This window comes from Poecilia reticulata, chromosome 13 (assembly GCF_904066995.2).
Source record: "Poecilia reticulata chromosome 13, P_reticulata-male-v2, whole genome shotgun sequence".
NCBI lineage: Eukaryota > Metazoa > Chordata > Actinopteri > Cyprinodontiformes > Poeciliidae > Poecilia > Poecilia reticulata.
The window spans coordinates 7589273-7603829 of NC_088842.1; the positions used below are offsets into that span (position 1 = coordinate 7589273).

A 14557-nucleotide genomic window follows, 5' to 3' on the forward strand; every position below is an offset into this window, starting at 1 on the left:
TCATTGTTACCAGATGACTGATGTAATCCACAAACGTTCTTAATTATCAGTCATTTTTAAAAGCATATGGGTGTCAGGTAAGTAATTTCAAAGCCATGATCAGGAAGGAAGGTGAGGACAGTATGTCTGAAACTGTAACGCTGCATTGCGCTGCGCGGCCCAGGCTGCGGTGGGTCAGGATGCCAGGAGATATTAGTGGGTGATATGTGAGAGGCCTCCCACCTCCCTGTTGATAAATTATGGAGCATCATGACAGGAACAGTTTAACCCAGCCAGCATGACAAGCAAGTTTAGACCCACGATCACATGAGTGTCGTAGTCACGGCTTACTCAACAGCTTTAAACACTCTCTCTCTGGGTGGAGCGGACTGTTGGTTCGAGTAAATACCTGTGTGTGTTTGCCTGTGGGCCTCCAGAGCATCCTCTGAGGAGAACGTCGCTCCGCACTGATCGCACACCAGCGCTTCTGCAGGAGCTGTGGGTGACATCAAACCCAACAGAAATCAGCAAACATACGAGTCTCTGTGTGTCACTGCAAAATGTTTAAATGCAGACTTGTCAGGATTCAGTTTCTCAGATTTGTGCTTCTCTCGTTATAATCATTTCCGGTATTTTTACGATGATTTCTGTCTTACTGTTTAGATTTTCTGACAAACATTAAAAAATTAATACATTTGTAGGAACTTTGGTATAAATGATGCTTTTTTTTTTTTGTAAAAAAAAAAAAAAGTTTCCGACTGGCAGACAGTGGTCTAAATCTGATCTGGGCTTCAATGAAGTCCCAGATTAGGCAACAGACTCTGGAATTTTGACTAAAAGCAAAACACTGCTGGGTAGTCCAAGTTCTGTAAAATAAAAAAAACTTGATGCCTTTCTCCTTAATGCATATTTTCGATCTTTTTTGCATTTTGTAAAACATGAGAATCCTTCAACTTTGTTTTTTACCTGCATTTTTAAAAAATAAAATCTGGAACAGAGAAATTAGTCTAGAAACAAAAATAGATTAGGAATATTATTGTTTTTTTCTCCTCATCACTCTTGGTCAATGACATATGTCCATTTTTATGTTTGATTTCTTGAGACCCCATTGATCAACCTTCTGCCATCTGTGGTTTCATTGATAAATGCGATGTGAAAAATATTGTAAAGATGTCAGGACAATGACCAAAGAGTGAGAACTATCTTTTAAAAGCTAAAATGCTTTTCATTTCAGAATGTGAAAAGTCCCATTTTTAAGAATACAGGGTTTCCTTCTGACAGTGCTGACATTTCTCAATAATGAGTGAAAAAGTAAAAAGTAAATTCCACACACTGCCTTGCAAAAGCAGATTTCAATGTATTATTGGGGGATTCGGTGGCTGCATTTCCATTAAAAATGTTAAAAATCTGTTTTCTGATAATGTAAAAAAAATAAACAATTTTGCAGTTGCAGTGTTTCCATCAGATTAGAAATAACTAAACTCATGGGTGAATCAGCTTGTTTACATAAGTCATCAAATGCATGGCAGTGACGGATGTAAACAGTCGTATGAGATATATTCATAATTCATCCACGGCGCTGGCGCTCCATCAGCCGTCAGAGGAAACATGTCGTCTTCTTGTCCTCTCTTCTTCGTGGCTTTCCGAAATTGCCGTTTGTTTCCATTAAGCAGATTTATTTGTGTAATTTCAGTTTGCACAATTCTCTAGTTGAAAGGAAAACGATGCCTTGTTTTTCCAGTTTTTACAAAACTGTTTTAAAAATTGTGGTAATATATTCATAACACAGTGTCACTAATTTGTAGAATCACCTGTTGATGAATATCTACACAAGTTGGACACCAGAACAAGTTGAACTCAGACTGGATGCAGAGTGTCTGTGAACGTTGCCATATATTAAATCAGATGGTTAGTTCTGTCTTTAAGCATTTAAATCCTCTAAAATGTCCCTGTATTTTCCTCCATGCATTTTTCCCATAAACTCTATTTGGCCTCCATGACATAAAAAACGCTAAGAAAAAGAAAAGCTTGTTACCCTTTGAGGACACCGTCTTCAGGGTAATATGCAACTAAAACTTTCCAACACATATAAATTTTATACATGCAAAGCAAAAAAAAATTCATTTTGGTTTTATGTGACCAGAGTACCTTTGTAATATTTCCCGTCTGCCTTACCTGGCTTGTGGTAAACTGTAAATTTGACTTCTTATGGCACTTATTCAACTATGGTTTTCTTCTGGCCACAGAGTGACAAGAACAGAGACTTTCTTCATCCACAAAGGCCTGAGTTAGTGGCTGTAACATGACAAAGTGTAAGAAAAACAACTTTTGCAAGGCTCTGTCCTTTCTGGCTGCAGAGGAAGCCTGGTTTAAGTGAACACAGTTGAAAGAAAGGTAAAGAAGTCACCGGAGAGCCGCGTGTACACACTTGTGCTTTTCTGTTGTTTAACAAAGGAAGCAAATGTGAAAAAGTACAATGGAGTACAGGACAGACAGAGGAGGGGGACCGGAGGGGGCAGTAGACGGTGTGCAACGACCCATCTTTTTCTTCTTCCTGACAAAAAAGAGGAAAGCAACGCTGAAGAGTTTTATTTACCGTGGCCTGTTATCAGACTCTGAACAGTGAGCAGACTGTCTGCCTGAGAGGCCACAGAAGGACCGGGTGTTCTCTGTACAGCAGACGCTTCCCGCCTGCGGCGCATCCCTTTATCACCAAAAAAAATAAAAAAATAAATCCCACTTCAGAGTCAACATCCCAAATCCCAACGCATGGACTGTAACTTCAGGTCACCTTTGCAATGCCCTTGTCTATTCTGATATAGACATGAAAGAGACAAGTATGCATACATCCCATTCTTGTTCTGCACTCACCTCACACCTGCACTGACAGACACATTGGACTAATATGTGTGCTCACACATGCACAGACTCACGCACACACACAATTTCTCTCTCTCTCTCTCTCTCTCTCTCTCTCTCTCTCTGTGTGTGTCTCTGTTGCACGCAGCTGTTTGGATGTGGGTTGGCTCTCACTGAGATGTAAATCGGTTGCAGATCCATACTGGCCCAGGGCTCATTCACTGATCTATTTTCTGCTCAGCTGGCTTTAAATGAAGTTAAAATGACTCATTAAAACACCCACAAGCTTTGGGAACTCTGAGCACTACAGCCTAAATGTGGTCCTCTTTCAACTCTTTGCACAGTGCACCACTGTTCCCAGAGCTGCACGCAAATAACAAAAAAAAAAAAAAAAATCCTCAATCTGTTCATTTCTCAAAACCCCCCGTTCTGCTTCGTTTTGTCTCGCACAACATATAAAAATAAAAAATATATGTATATATTAAAAAAACTCTGTTTGAGAACGGTCTTGTGCGGCAGTAACAGTGGAGTTAAGTGTTGTAGATCCTGATGTTGTTTGACGCCGTCCAGCCCGGTGTGTCGTGCCCGCGTGAGATTGTGTGATAAGGGGGAAGAGGAGAACACAGTGCATTGTCTTGTGCAGTCAAAGGCACGGAGTGTGCTCTCATCCATAAACCATCAAACTGTCTCCAGACGCGGCTGCAATCGTCCTCCATCAAAACACTTTGTCTGGCATACCAAAATAAGAGCCAGCATCGAGCTGAATACCAAATCAGCCCATTAGAGCGGCGGAGCACTCGCTCCTTAGCAACCAGCGGGATCTGAGGCTGCTATACTGAAATACACAGTGACAAAGAAATGAGATCCACATCTATCTCTCTCTTTTTCACCCCCCTCACACCCCCACTCCCCATCTCTTCCCTCCTTCTAGTATTATGGGGTTGACACGTCGGATGGGGAGAGTTTATGCAAAAAATTCAAATGCGGTTAAAGGTGCTGCTGTTATGGATGTCGGTGCGAATTGAAAATCAAAGCATGCTGTGAAGGTCTGAGAGTGATGCAAAACAATGTGTGTGTTCAGGGCTGAGCAGAACGGGGGGAAAAAAAAAAACCCAGGAAGACACAGGTGAAGTTTAAAGGAGCAGATTCTCTCACATCTGTCAGCGGCGTGCCATTCCTGAACAATCCTCAGAGAGCAGGCAGAGAGGACAGGGGACTCTGCCTTGTCTCTAACATATATTCAAACTGAGCTTTGTGTGTGTGTTTTTTTTTTTTTAGTTTCATTTTTAGTCTCTGATCCCTCCTCTGTCTCTCTGCACCCCCCCTCCCACCCCACCAACTTCTCCCTCCCCATCCTCTTTCTCTATTTTGGATAAAGTAGCTGGGAGAGCAGTCAGGTCTGATTAAGTCTGCATTTGGGTACAGTGTGTTCCTGGACACACATCTGCGAGCGAGCCATCACACACGCTTCGGAAAACGCTGGCAGAACACCCAGGCCTGCCGGCAGCTCATGATGTCATCACTCAGAAGGGGCAGAGCTGGCGAGCCGCCATTCTCTCTCTCTCTCAAAAAAAAAAAAAAGAAGAAGAAAAAGGAAAACGGGAACGATTCAAATGGAAAAGAGAGGCCCGGCGACCTCGGCGTGGGAAAGAGAGCGTGATCCAAGCGTCGGGATCGGGACTGACTGCTGAGGGAGGAATCTGGGGTGGGGGGTTTGGGTGGAGGAGGGGGTGAACAGGTGCATCTGAAAGGCCGCAACCACTGTATGGAGAGCACCGATGTGCAGAGGCTGAGTACGTGAGAGTTACTAAATACCTGCGTGAGACAGCATGTGCATCCTGAGCCGCATGCTGTCCTGGAAGTGTTTGCCACAGTATTCACAGCTGTTGCCCTTCTCCTCATTATGAAGCCTCCTGTGAAAAGAACGACACACTGATGTGAGAGCACTAATGGAGGAGAAAAATGCAGCGAGAACACACTTGTAATAATTTTTCATTTATTTCACGCAGACGGACGGCTGCTCATTGATCAGCAGGAACAGAAAGCGGCTGACTGCGGTTTACCTGACTCCTTTCCCGCACTAGGATAGAGACCGTCAGCATTATGACAACATAACCAGATTTAGACCGGTCACTCGTTGATGAACATCAACGCTGCTTTTTTCAGGTGGAAAAGACATGGAAACAAGCAAACAAACTTGTGCAGGATGGTGAAAATTACTGACATTTTCATTTGACAAGTACAAATTTGAGGAATTTGAGCTGAAATCCTGTCATAAATATTTTAGTCCAGCAGAAAGTTGGAAAACGTCAGTGAATTTTAATCTAAAGTTGTTTCAAATGACAAAAAGAAAAACGTGTCACTGCACTGTAAAATAGAACATAAATATAAACTAAGTGGCAAAAAATCCACAAATTTTATGCTTACGCTGAATTGTAAGACTTACAACTTTGATGACGTGTTTTCCCCTTGTGTTTTTTACATTTGTTTAGTTTTCCACAAACTTTCTTAAAGTATTTCCATCTTCAATTCAGTATATTGGTTGTTACTCTGCATTATCTTTATGTGACATCCAATGGCAGTCTCTGCCCTCTAGGCTGGTGGGACAAAAACAAGGAGGGGTCAAAAGGAAAATGATTAGTAAAAAAAATAAATAAATAAAATGCACTGTGAACATTAGCAATTATGGTGAAGAAAGTAAAACGGAGCCACAGAAACACTATTTTAAACTACAGTTGGCAAGCTAGCCTGTATTTCTGTAAAGCAGCCAATTGCAGGCTAGTTACCCAAATAGCCTGAATAATTAACCAGCTGAGGTTTTTTGATAAACTTGCAGAGTTACTTTAAAAAGTGTGTTAACTTTTTTTTTCTTTTTAGCTGAATTATGGTGATTAATAATCATAAGTTCAAATGTTAGGTTTCATTTAATCATGTATTTTTTGGGAGGATTTTGCATGTAATTCTCCTTTTCCAGGTGATTCTAAACCTACTGGAACGGTTGAGGTTTATAATAATAGACAGACTGCGATCACACCAAATGAGCAACCTAACCTTTTCCTTACGGTAAAGTCGGGATGGCCAGATACGGCCAGATGAAACAGAGACAAATTCATCATACTTTTCTACTGTTTAAAGTCATTTTTCATGAGAAAGCAGAGAAAGTGCTGGACTGACTGGAATAGTCTAAGCCTAAATAGAAAACGAGCAATTCTGTACTGTCCCTCTCCCACCTTTTGCTTGTCACAGGCATCTAGCTGACTGTGACAAGCTCTAAAGTTATTTGCTCACTTGCAAAATAAGCAAATCATTTTATTTGTGTTTTATGATATGAAATATTTCAAGATGGTAATGCTGTGGAAGCTGAAGGAATACTAAGCATCACTCTTATTAAGGAAGCTGTCAAAACTGCAATTACTTACTGACTAGCTAAAACCAGTTTGTTATACAGGTAAATGGTAAGTAAAATGGTAGGAAACTACATTTTTTAAAAAACTTTATTTTTACAACAGTAGGATTGGAATAACTTTTTTCAACTGCTGTGCATTAATCAATAGTGTTGCCTTTAGTTGAGATTATTATACTATGAGAATCTGGACCACGTCTTTTCTGCATCTTTTCTTTAGGGCCTCTGGACTTGGAAGCATCACTATTCTTTAAAAAAACAAACAAAAAAAAAAACGGGAGTGTTTTAATTCCTGCAAGAATCCAAGGCTATATGCAGCATCATTAGTCTGAGAGGCCCTTGGAGTTGTGAATCAACGCATGAATGCTAAAAGCACACAGACAATAGGATATCTGGCTAATTTCAGAGTGCAGACAAACGTGTGCCTCCACCCGCCAGCACTTCAAGACTGCAGCCACGCACACAAACACACCGAGAGCATGCACACAAAGTCACATCCCAGCTGAATAAGCTCTCTCTCGCACACACACACACACACACACACACACACACACACACACACACACACACACACACACCTACACACACATAAATATACACACAAGCTTTTCCTGTGTTTGCAATGAAAAGATGATTCGCCAAAGCTCCGCCGGCAGCAAAACCTATCATATCATATCACACACAACCCAAGCATGCAAGGCATCTGTACTGTTATCCTTATATCACCCCCCTACAACAGAGCACGTGGCCTGAAAAAGAGTCTGCACTCAGGCACGCGCTCAGGCAGCGCTCAAAATGAATGAAACCTGAGACGTTGCTTAACGCACATTAACAACATCAGGAGAGCAAAACAGGAACTCCGTACCAAAGATTAGGTTTTATTTTGGCTGTGGAGAGTCTGTCTAACGCGACTTACAGAGCGCTTTTTTATTCTAACGTGTAACACGTGGAGGTTTATTAATAGAGGGATGAACTTCAAAACACACACACACTAGAAATAGTCAAAATAAGTTAAATTATAAATAATTATAGGATGAGGTAATGAGGAAATAAAATGCAGCGGTGTTTATAGCTTAAGTTCTCGAGTTTAATTTATTTCAATATTTATTCCTTGTGTTTTAAATAGTAACTATGTACATTCACAGTTTAATCAAAGAATATTAGCAGCTACAATTAAACAGAATACAATATTTAAAGCAGTGAATAGGTACGTTCAGATGGCCTTCGTGCTTCCCATTAAAGGGTCTGTAAGATAAAAAGCAAACTGAATCGGTTTGACAATGATCTTTTATTTAAAAACTAATAAAAGCAACTTTAGATCATTCTTAAAATACAAAAAGCTAGCAAATGTAGAGACTTTAAAAGCAGAATGAAGTTTGCTCTCTGGCTCTTGTTTCTGCAGAAGCTGTGTGGAGTAGATAGAACCGAGCTTTGCTTTTCTACGACCAACCAGAGAAAAGATCGTCGAACCCATTAAATATAAATGTACATTTTGTTGTCCTTGCATTGGCGTAAGAAACGAACTCCAGCGATGTTTTCCAGATAACAAAATGTGTTCTTTACTACATTGTTTGTGTGTTCTTTATTACACAAACGTTTGTGAACATGAAGTTTGACTCAAACGTGATGCTGAGGTGTATAATTTGGTCTAAATGACTCACTGACAGGCTTCAAAGTTGTCTTGCGGGTCTCTTAAAATGTGTGTTGATTACTAAAACTTCATCTTTGTCCTGACTGAGCTGGGAAAACCACTCATGACTTAATTATAACTTAAATAGTTTATAATGGGGCATTAATCTACCGTGGATCATCAGGAGGGATGTAAACGCAGAGCGGCGTTTTATCAGACCTCGTTGGTTTGGTCATTTATTTCTGAACTTTTTCAAGTCATGAAGAATCTGAAACGTTTGATGAGATGATTCAAATTCAGCCCAAAGGTACTTTTACTGCATAGTTCATGTTTTCACAATTATACATTGTTCCTGTCGCATCGCTGAGGTTAAATAGTCGGTGCATTTTATTTTTTAATTACCCCATTATACTTCTATTACTACAATAATGAACCATTTCTAAGTTTCTAAACAATTAACTCATGTTTCCACCATTTAAAATTTAAGGTATTTTGCACATTTTTTTCTACCACTAGTGTCAGACTTTAGAAAGGGGCAGTAGCCCAGGGCCCTGGTGTAAGGGGCGCCACAAATATTATTATTATTATTTTTTTAAATTTGTATTATTATTATTTACATTTTTTTAGCTAATTCTATTTTGCAACCATTGTCCTGAACATAAAACTCACAAGCTGATACCAGATAAGTTTCATTAATAGTTTGGAATTTTTATAAATATAAACAATTGTCAAGTATTTGAAAATAATAGATTTCTCTGCAAATAACATGGGGGAGTTTTTGGCACCAAAACTGACTCCAGCCCAGGGGCTCAAATCCTTGTGAGTCCGGCCCTGTAGCACATATTCCTTGGGTTTGTTTTGGTGACATATTTAGGAGTTTGTTTACATGTCTTTACTTCCAACCCAGACCATTTGAATTTATTTAGCTCCTCAGTCTGAAACTGTGCCAGGAGATTCGAAGACGACAGCAGCAAATGTCAGTCTGCAGATCAGGTGAATGCTCAGTGACCTGGTTACAGACTTACAGCAACTTCATTGCATCCTCGAGCAGCGCCACCAACCTGCGGACATCAGTCTGTCTCCATGAGTAAGGAACGCTCATCGCTAAATATCCCACAGGATGCTTTCTTCCCCCCCCTCACCCCCCTGTTTTGGTGGCGCTTTTTGGAGTGGCACGCAGCTGAGATGTCAGCCGCAGGGGTGAGCAGGCGAAGGCTGTGATCCTAATCGTAGGTTAGCAGCATATTAAGGGCTCGTTGTGTTGCTAATGATTAATGATGACTCAAACACTGCCCATCTCGCACAATTAGAAGCATCTGCAATCAAGCTAATGAGTTTTTCATGGAAATAGTTGGTGGGGTTTTTACGTAGAGTGACAAAACACGAGCTGACAGGCTCATAAATAAAGCAAAAATAATAAAAAAGAAAACACAACAACAAGAGAGCGAGTCGCGAAACAGAAGTTATCCATCATGCTGCTGAGGCGTCCAGCCTTGTCCCCGCTGAGAGGCTTCTCTCCGTTGATGTGAAGGAATGCATATCAAATAGCCTGGGAGACGGTCTGTTGTGCGAGGCACACGTCTGCGCAGATAATCAAAGGGAATTTAAAAAACGGGGCTTTGTAAATAACGGCGTTATGTGACACGGAGGCCTCTTTACATCAATCCCCCCCTTCCCCTCACAAAGACCTGATTCAAAAGATCCACTGTCAAAACATGAGCGCAGGTGTCCCTCTGAATAAATTACCATATTCACTGTTGCTTCTTCCAGCTTCTGGATCATAGTATTTAAACATCAGAGAGAAAAAGGATGACCTGTGATCAGAACTTAGTCTTTCTCATCTCATTTTTTTAATAAAGTACATGAACACAATGACTGGCGGATCTCTAAATCACCCTCAACTATCTGGATGATGATTTATATTTGAATTCCCACACTTGAAATTTATACTTATTGGTTGTTTAACTTGTCTAGGCCTTTTGGGCATCAGAAGGACGTGAAAGTTGGATGTTTGCACACTTACCTGTGCTGCTCCACAGCCTGTCTGCTATGCAGCTGGAGGCCACATTCACCACAGCACTGCTGGCCCTGAGTCTGGCCCTCATGCCTCATTCCTGCTGCAAACTGGCCCAGCCTGCTCAGCAGCTCTCTGTGCAGTAGGCCGTGGTGCAGCAGGCCGCCGTAGGCCCTGGGATCCAGCGGAACGCCCAGAGCCGGCGCCACTGAAACGGACACCGGCAGCCCCTCTCCCGTGTGGTTGGAGGCCATGGAGTAAATGGAGGCCAGGTGTTTGTCCGCGATCCCGGGGAAACCATCAAGAGCATTTGTCGCTGCTTGTCCCCCGTCTTCAGAGCCCGTGTTCAGCTCTCGGGCGCTGGTGATCACGCTGCCTCTGAGGGGCGTCCCCGGGCCCTCATCTCTCGGCTGCTCGGACGTGCCAGTCGCCTCCCCTGCGCCGGATAACTTGCTCTCACAGGTTTCGTTGTCATCCACCTGCATACGCTCTGATTTGATACTTCTGGCAGGATCCAGGGTCGAGTTGTCACAAACCTGCTGGGAGCTTTCCATGTCGACCTCAGCATCTAGTTTGGGACTTCTTTGAGGAACTGCATCACACTCCGGATCCGGTGACGTTCTCTCTGCCATGTGGTACAGAGCCAGGTGGTGGAGGGCGGTGGGAGTGCCGCACTTTGTTCCATCCTGTAAGGAATGCTTCTTGGACATCAACATATGCCTCCAGTGCCTGGCCCGACCGTGATCGCCATGATCTCCAGAGCTGTGATTCCTCAACGCCACCTCTTCGGTTTCCTCCGCTTGGATGGTCTCGAGCACCTTCAGGCACTGCTCTTCCAGGTACTCTATCTCCAAGATCTCAGCGGCGTATAGTAGGTCGTCCAGGTCCTCGGCCGTGGCCTGGAGGGAGGCGGTGTAGGCGTACTCGAGGATCTGCTGAAAGGTCTTAGGAGAGAGGAAGTCTAGAGCGTAGCGCAGACTGCTCCGGTGGAAAAGGATCTCAAACATCTTGCTGGTGCAGGCCAGGACGGTGCGGTGTGCCGGAAACTCCTGGCCGTCCACAGTGATAATCACGTCACACAAGGTGCCGGTCAGGCGCATCTGATTGGCCCGCTGCAGGAGCGTGCTGGAGTGAGTGGGGTTGTTGAGCTGGAGAACACCCATGTTTGTCAGAGCAGTGTCCACTCGGGTCTTTGCTGAGCCCACGCATGAGGTGTGGCTGTCCTGCCTTCTTCTCTCACCTTCAGCCGGTTGTAGCTCTGTGGTTTTGGTGGAGGAGGGAAGACAGAGAATCAATTCTGCCTGATTTACAAACAGAAGCAGCCCAAAGCATTCTATTTTAATTTATTGTTGAATAGTCCCACGTCTTGGCATAGTAGTTGGTTTTATACGTAACATTTTTACCCAATACATTTACCTAAACAGAATCAAGAATAAAATGAAAATGCACATGGGCTGCGCAATATTAGAACAACTTATGATGGTAATTTTAATTTTTTAAATTGTGAAATCAGGAAATGCATATTTTCCTCTCTTTTTTCATTTCAACCATTCCGCCTGTCTCTATGACCTTAAGCATCTGATCTCTATCATGTGAGTTGTGACTAGCTACTGCTGTGAGACGCCGCCTGACAGGTTTATTAGCCATCAAGGTGTGGATTTCTCACATTGGAAATTTATTGGCCCACTATTTTTGCATTTAATAGCCTGTGACGATATTTAATACATGGATATTGTGATTATGATATTTTTGATTTATTGTGCAGCTCTAACATCTAATTGGTCAGAAATTAGAATCAACAGGTCATATCCTAAAATAATCAACACATGGATGAAAACTAGAAATTCCCACCGTTATCTGTCTTTAAATGTGTCAAACAGCATTGTATGTTTAGTTCACTAAAACATCAGTTAAAGGTTAGTGACATGTACTTGGATGCATAGTTGAAGATAATCTTGCATTTTGTTTTTATTTAAATGTCTAATTTAATGTCCATCAAAGAATCTGAATATTTTTCTCCCATGTTATCATCCATGAAATAATAAAAAAAATAACCCAAAATATTACCTAGTAAAAGTTTGATTTGTGCATTTCTGCTTCTGACAGTATTAGAAAATGTAATTTTTCCCCCTCATTAAATGGATTTTATTTTCTTTTTATTAATTTTTGAGATACAAAAATACAAATATAATGTGTGACCAATATTACTTTTTAGTAGTTATGTCGGATATATGAGGATAAAACTTAGATGAGCTGACCGATCTTAATTGGACGAGCCCCCATATCAAATTCTGATCAGGGCCCCTGTGACTCCCTGGACCGCCTCTGCTTGTGTAAAGATTGTTAATTACACTCCAATGGAAACTTTTATCTAAGCTCAATCAAAAGGAATATTTTCTCAGCAAAACATTAAATATTTAATCACATTCAGTGAAATATGTTTTCCCGAGTGATGTCTTCAGAAGCCTTATTTGATGCAGCCTCCGTGTTTATGTATTTTAATTAAGAATCAAAGGCAGACAGCAGGTCGATAAGCGCAGAGCAACAGTTTCCATTGCAGGTGATTAGTCTGAGGGCTCGTTGTGAGCGGTCACGTCGCTGTAATAGCGTCTGCATACTGAGAGGTGACGGTTCAATTTGTCAAGCTCCTCACACACATCTCTGCTCTCAACAGGTAGGCTTGTTTCTAACAAACGCCTATAACGGATGATTATCGGTTAATCTACGCCGCGCACGTGCGCCGGTGCTCATTTAACGCTTCAACAAGTTATCAAACTCCCCTAAAACGATTCCTCCTGTACTCCAGTGTGTAATTTAATCCTTTTAAATCCCAACACTAGTGACATGTCTGACGTTTTTGTGTTTACCGGAGCACTTCAGCGGCACCTCTGCTGATGCTGACATCCTCAACTGACCGCAACACCGGAGCGCATCAGGTGCAAATCCGCGTTCATTAGCTCAAACACGCCGAGGCAAACGAACCCCGAGTCTGCGCGCGCTCTTTCCGTCTGCGCTCCTGTGTGTGCGCGAGGGAGCGCATCCTGTCCGAAAATAACAGACCCAGTTTGCTGGAAATGGACCACTGACTCTGAACAGTCAAGTTTTCTAAAATCCCAAATCAGGCACAGGGATAACTTGTCTCGATTTCCACATATCTTATGGAGCGAATCCGTTTGTAATCTGACCAAACTGGTTTTATTTACAAAAATATACCAAAAAATATGTAAAACGAACTAGCCACTAAAAAGTATTTGAGGGAAATTTTCGATTGGAATAAAATGAGAGAGTCAAGTGACAGAGCTTTTTTCTTACCTCCGTTTTCTAAAGTCTTCCGCTGATTATCCAGGCAACATCATGCTTACACATTTCACAGTACCCGCTCCAAACTCAGTCCTGCTTCAAGTAAGCAAATCATCAGCCTGCCACCAAACGTCAATTTAGCTGAGGGGAGGAAACGGGTGTTCCGAGTTGGGCTTTCAAAATAAAATACCTTTATCAGAACCACATGTTGAAGCAGTAACGGGACTAATCCGAAGAGGAAAATCTTGATTTATGAGGCTAAACCTCTAAAAATGGCAACAATGCTTTTTATTCCAAAGGATTGGCTTAAGGGTATCAAATTAGGGGCAAATATTAAAAACCTGGAAAACGTTGCAGCCAAATCGTATTTACTGAAAAACAGCTACATCTGCTCTACACACAAGACAAGCAGACTTGTCTTTTACCTTTATGAACAGATATTTTGCTTCCCAAATGTCCAGTTAATGTCTATTTATCACCTGTCATTTCAACATTTTTAGGAGGGGTGTCCCAAGATGACATTCAGTAGCAGGTTGCTTATGAATGTCAACAGAGGTGAAATCCATATGTGTCCTGATTAATATTTAGAGGTTTGTAATGCTAGTATGGGCGGTCTATGGGCAGACCACCTATTACAGTAATTTGGAATGATCTTTCGGGTCAAATATAACTACGCTACTGTTCAAATTTAGCCCAAAAATGCAAGTTTGATACATCTTGGATGGAGTAATGCAGACTAGTGTAGAGCTGTAAAATTTGTAAGTTATAAAAACGTCTTTTTTTTTCATTTGAAGACTGGCCAGAATTTCATTTGAATTCAGGACAAATGTTGGTTTTCAGTCCAGTTTTAATTCAAACCTTAAAATTCTCTTCACAAACTGAGGGCTCAAATAATTTCTAGTCCATTGAATAAAAATCTGTTAAAAAGTAAAGCTAATTTTAAGCTTAATTTTTATTTTTAGATATTGGTTATAACTTGGAACCTTGCCATGACTTAAAATTAGAACATTACAGATTTTAAGGTGTAACAAACATTATTCAGCAGAAAATGTGAAAATGCAGAAGTTGCATGTGAAAGAACAAAAAAGAACAAATCTTTATTCATTTTAGTATGAATAAACTTCATACGTTGTTTTATTAAAATAAAAAATAGATTTTTTTTTTCAAGTTTTAGTTTCCTCAAAATTTTTATATTAGTAGAGTGAAAAACTGGTAATTTTATTTATTGTCGTCGTACCCAACATGATTGCGAGATGCACCTTGCTGCTACTTTTACATCTCGACCTAGTTTTTGTTAAACCGTGAAAGAATAAAACAACAATTCATTTATTTATTAGCTAACCTTTAGCCCTTTTAAGGATCTATGTTGTTC

General features: G+C 41.2%; 1 protein-coding gene across 1 annotated transcript in view; it reads right to left on the reverse strand.

The window, feature by feature from the left end:
• zbtb16b (zinc finger and BTB domain containing 16b) overlaps window positions 1-13315 on the reverse strand; it is a 32921-nt gene extending 19606 nt beyond the window's left edge. Inside the window, exons 1-4 of the mRNA XM_008424969.3 lie at window positions 13198-13315; window positions 9895-11143; window positions 4654-4751; window positions 389-475 (exon numbers count right to left, since the gene is read on the reverse strand). Coding sequence (XP_008423191.2) covers window positions 389-475; window positions 4654-4751; window positions 9895-11048 — 1339 coding nt within the window. The 5' untranslated portion in view covers window positions 11049-11143; window positions 13198-13315. The remainder of the gene's footprint in view (window positions 1-388; window positions 476-4653; window positions 4752-9894; window positions 11144-13197) is intronic.
• Window positions 13316-14557: the final 1242 nt, after the last annotated feature.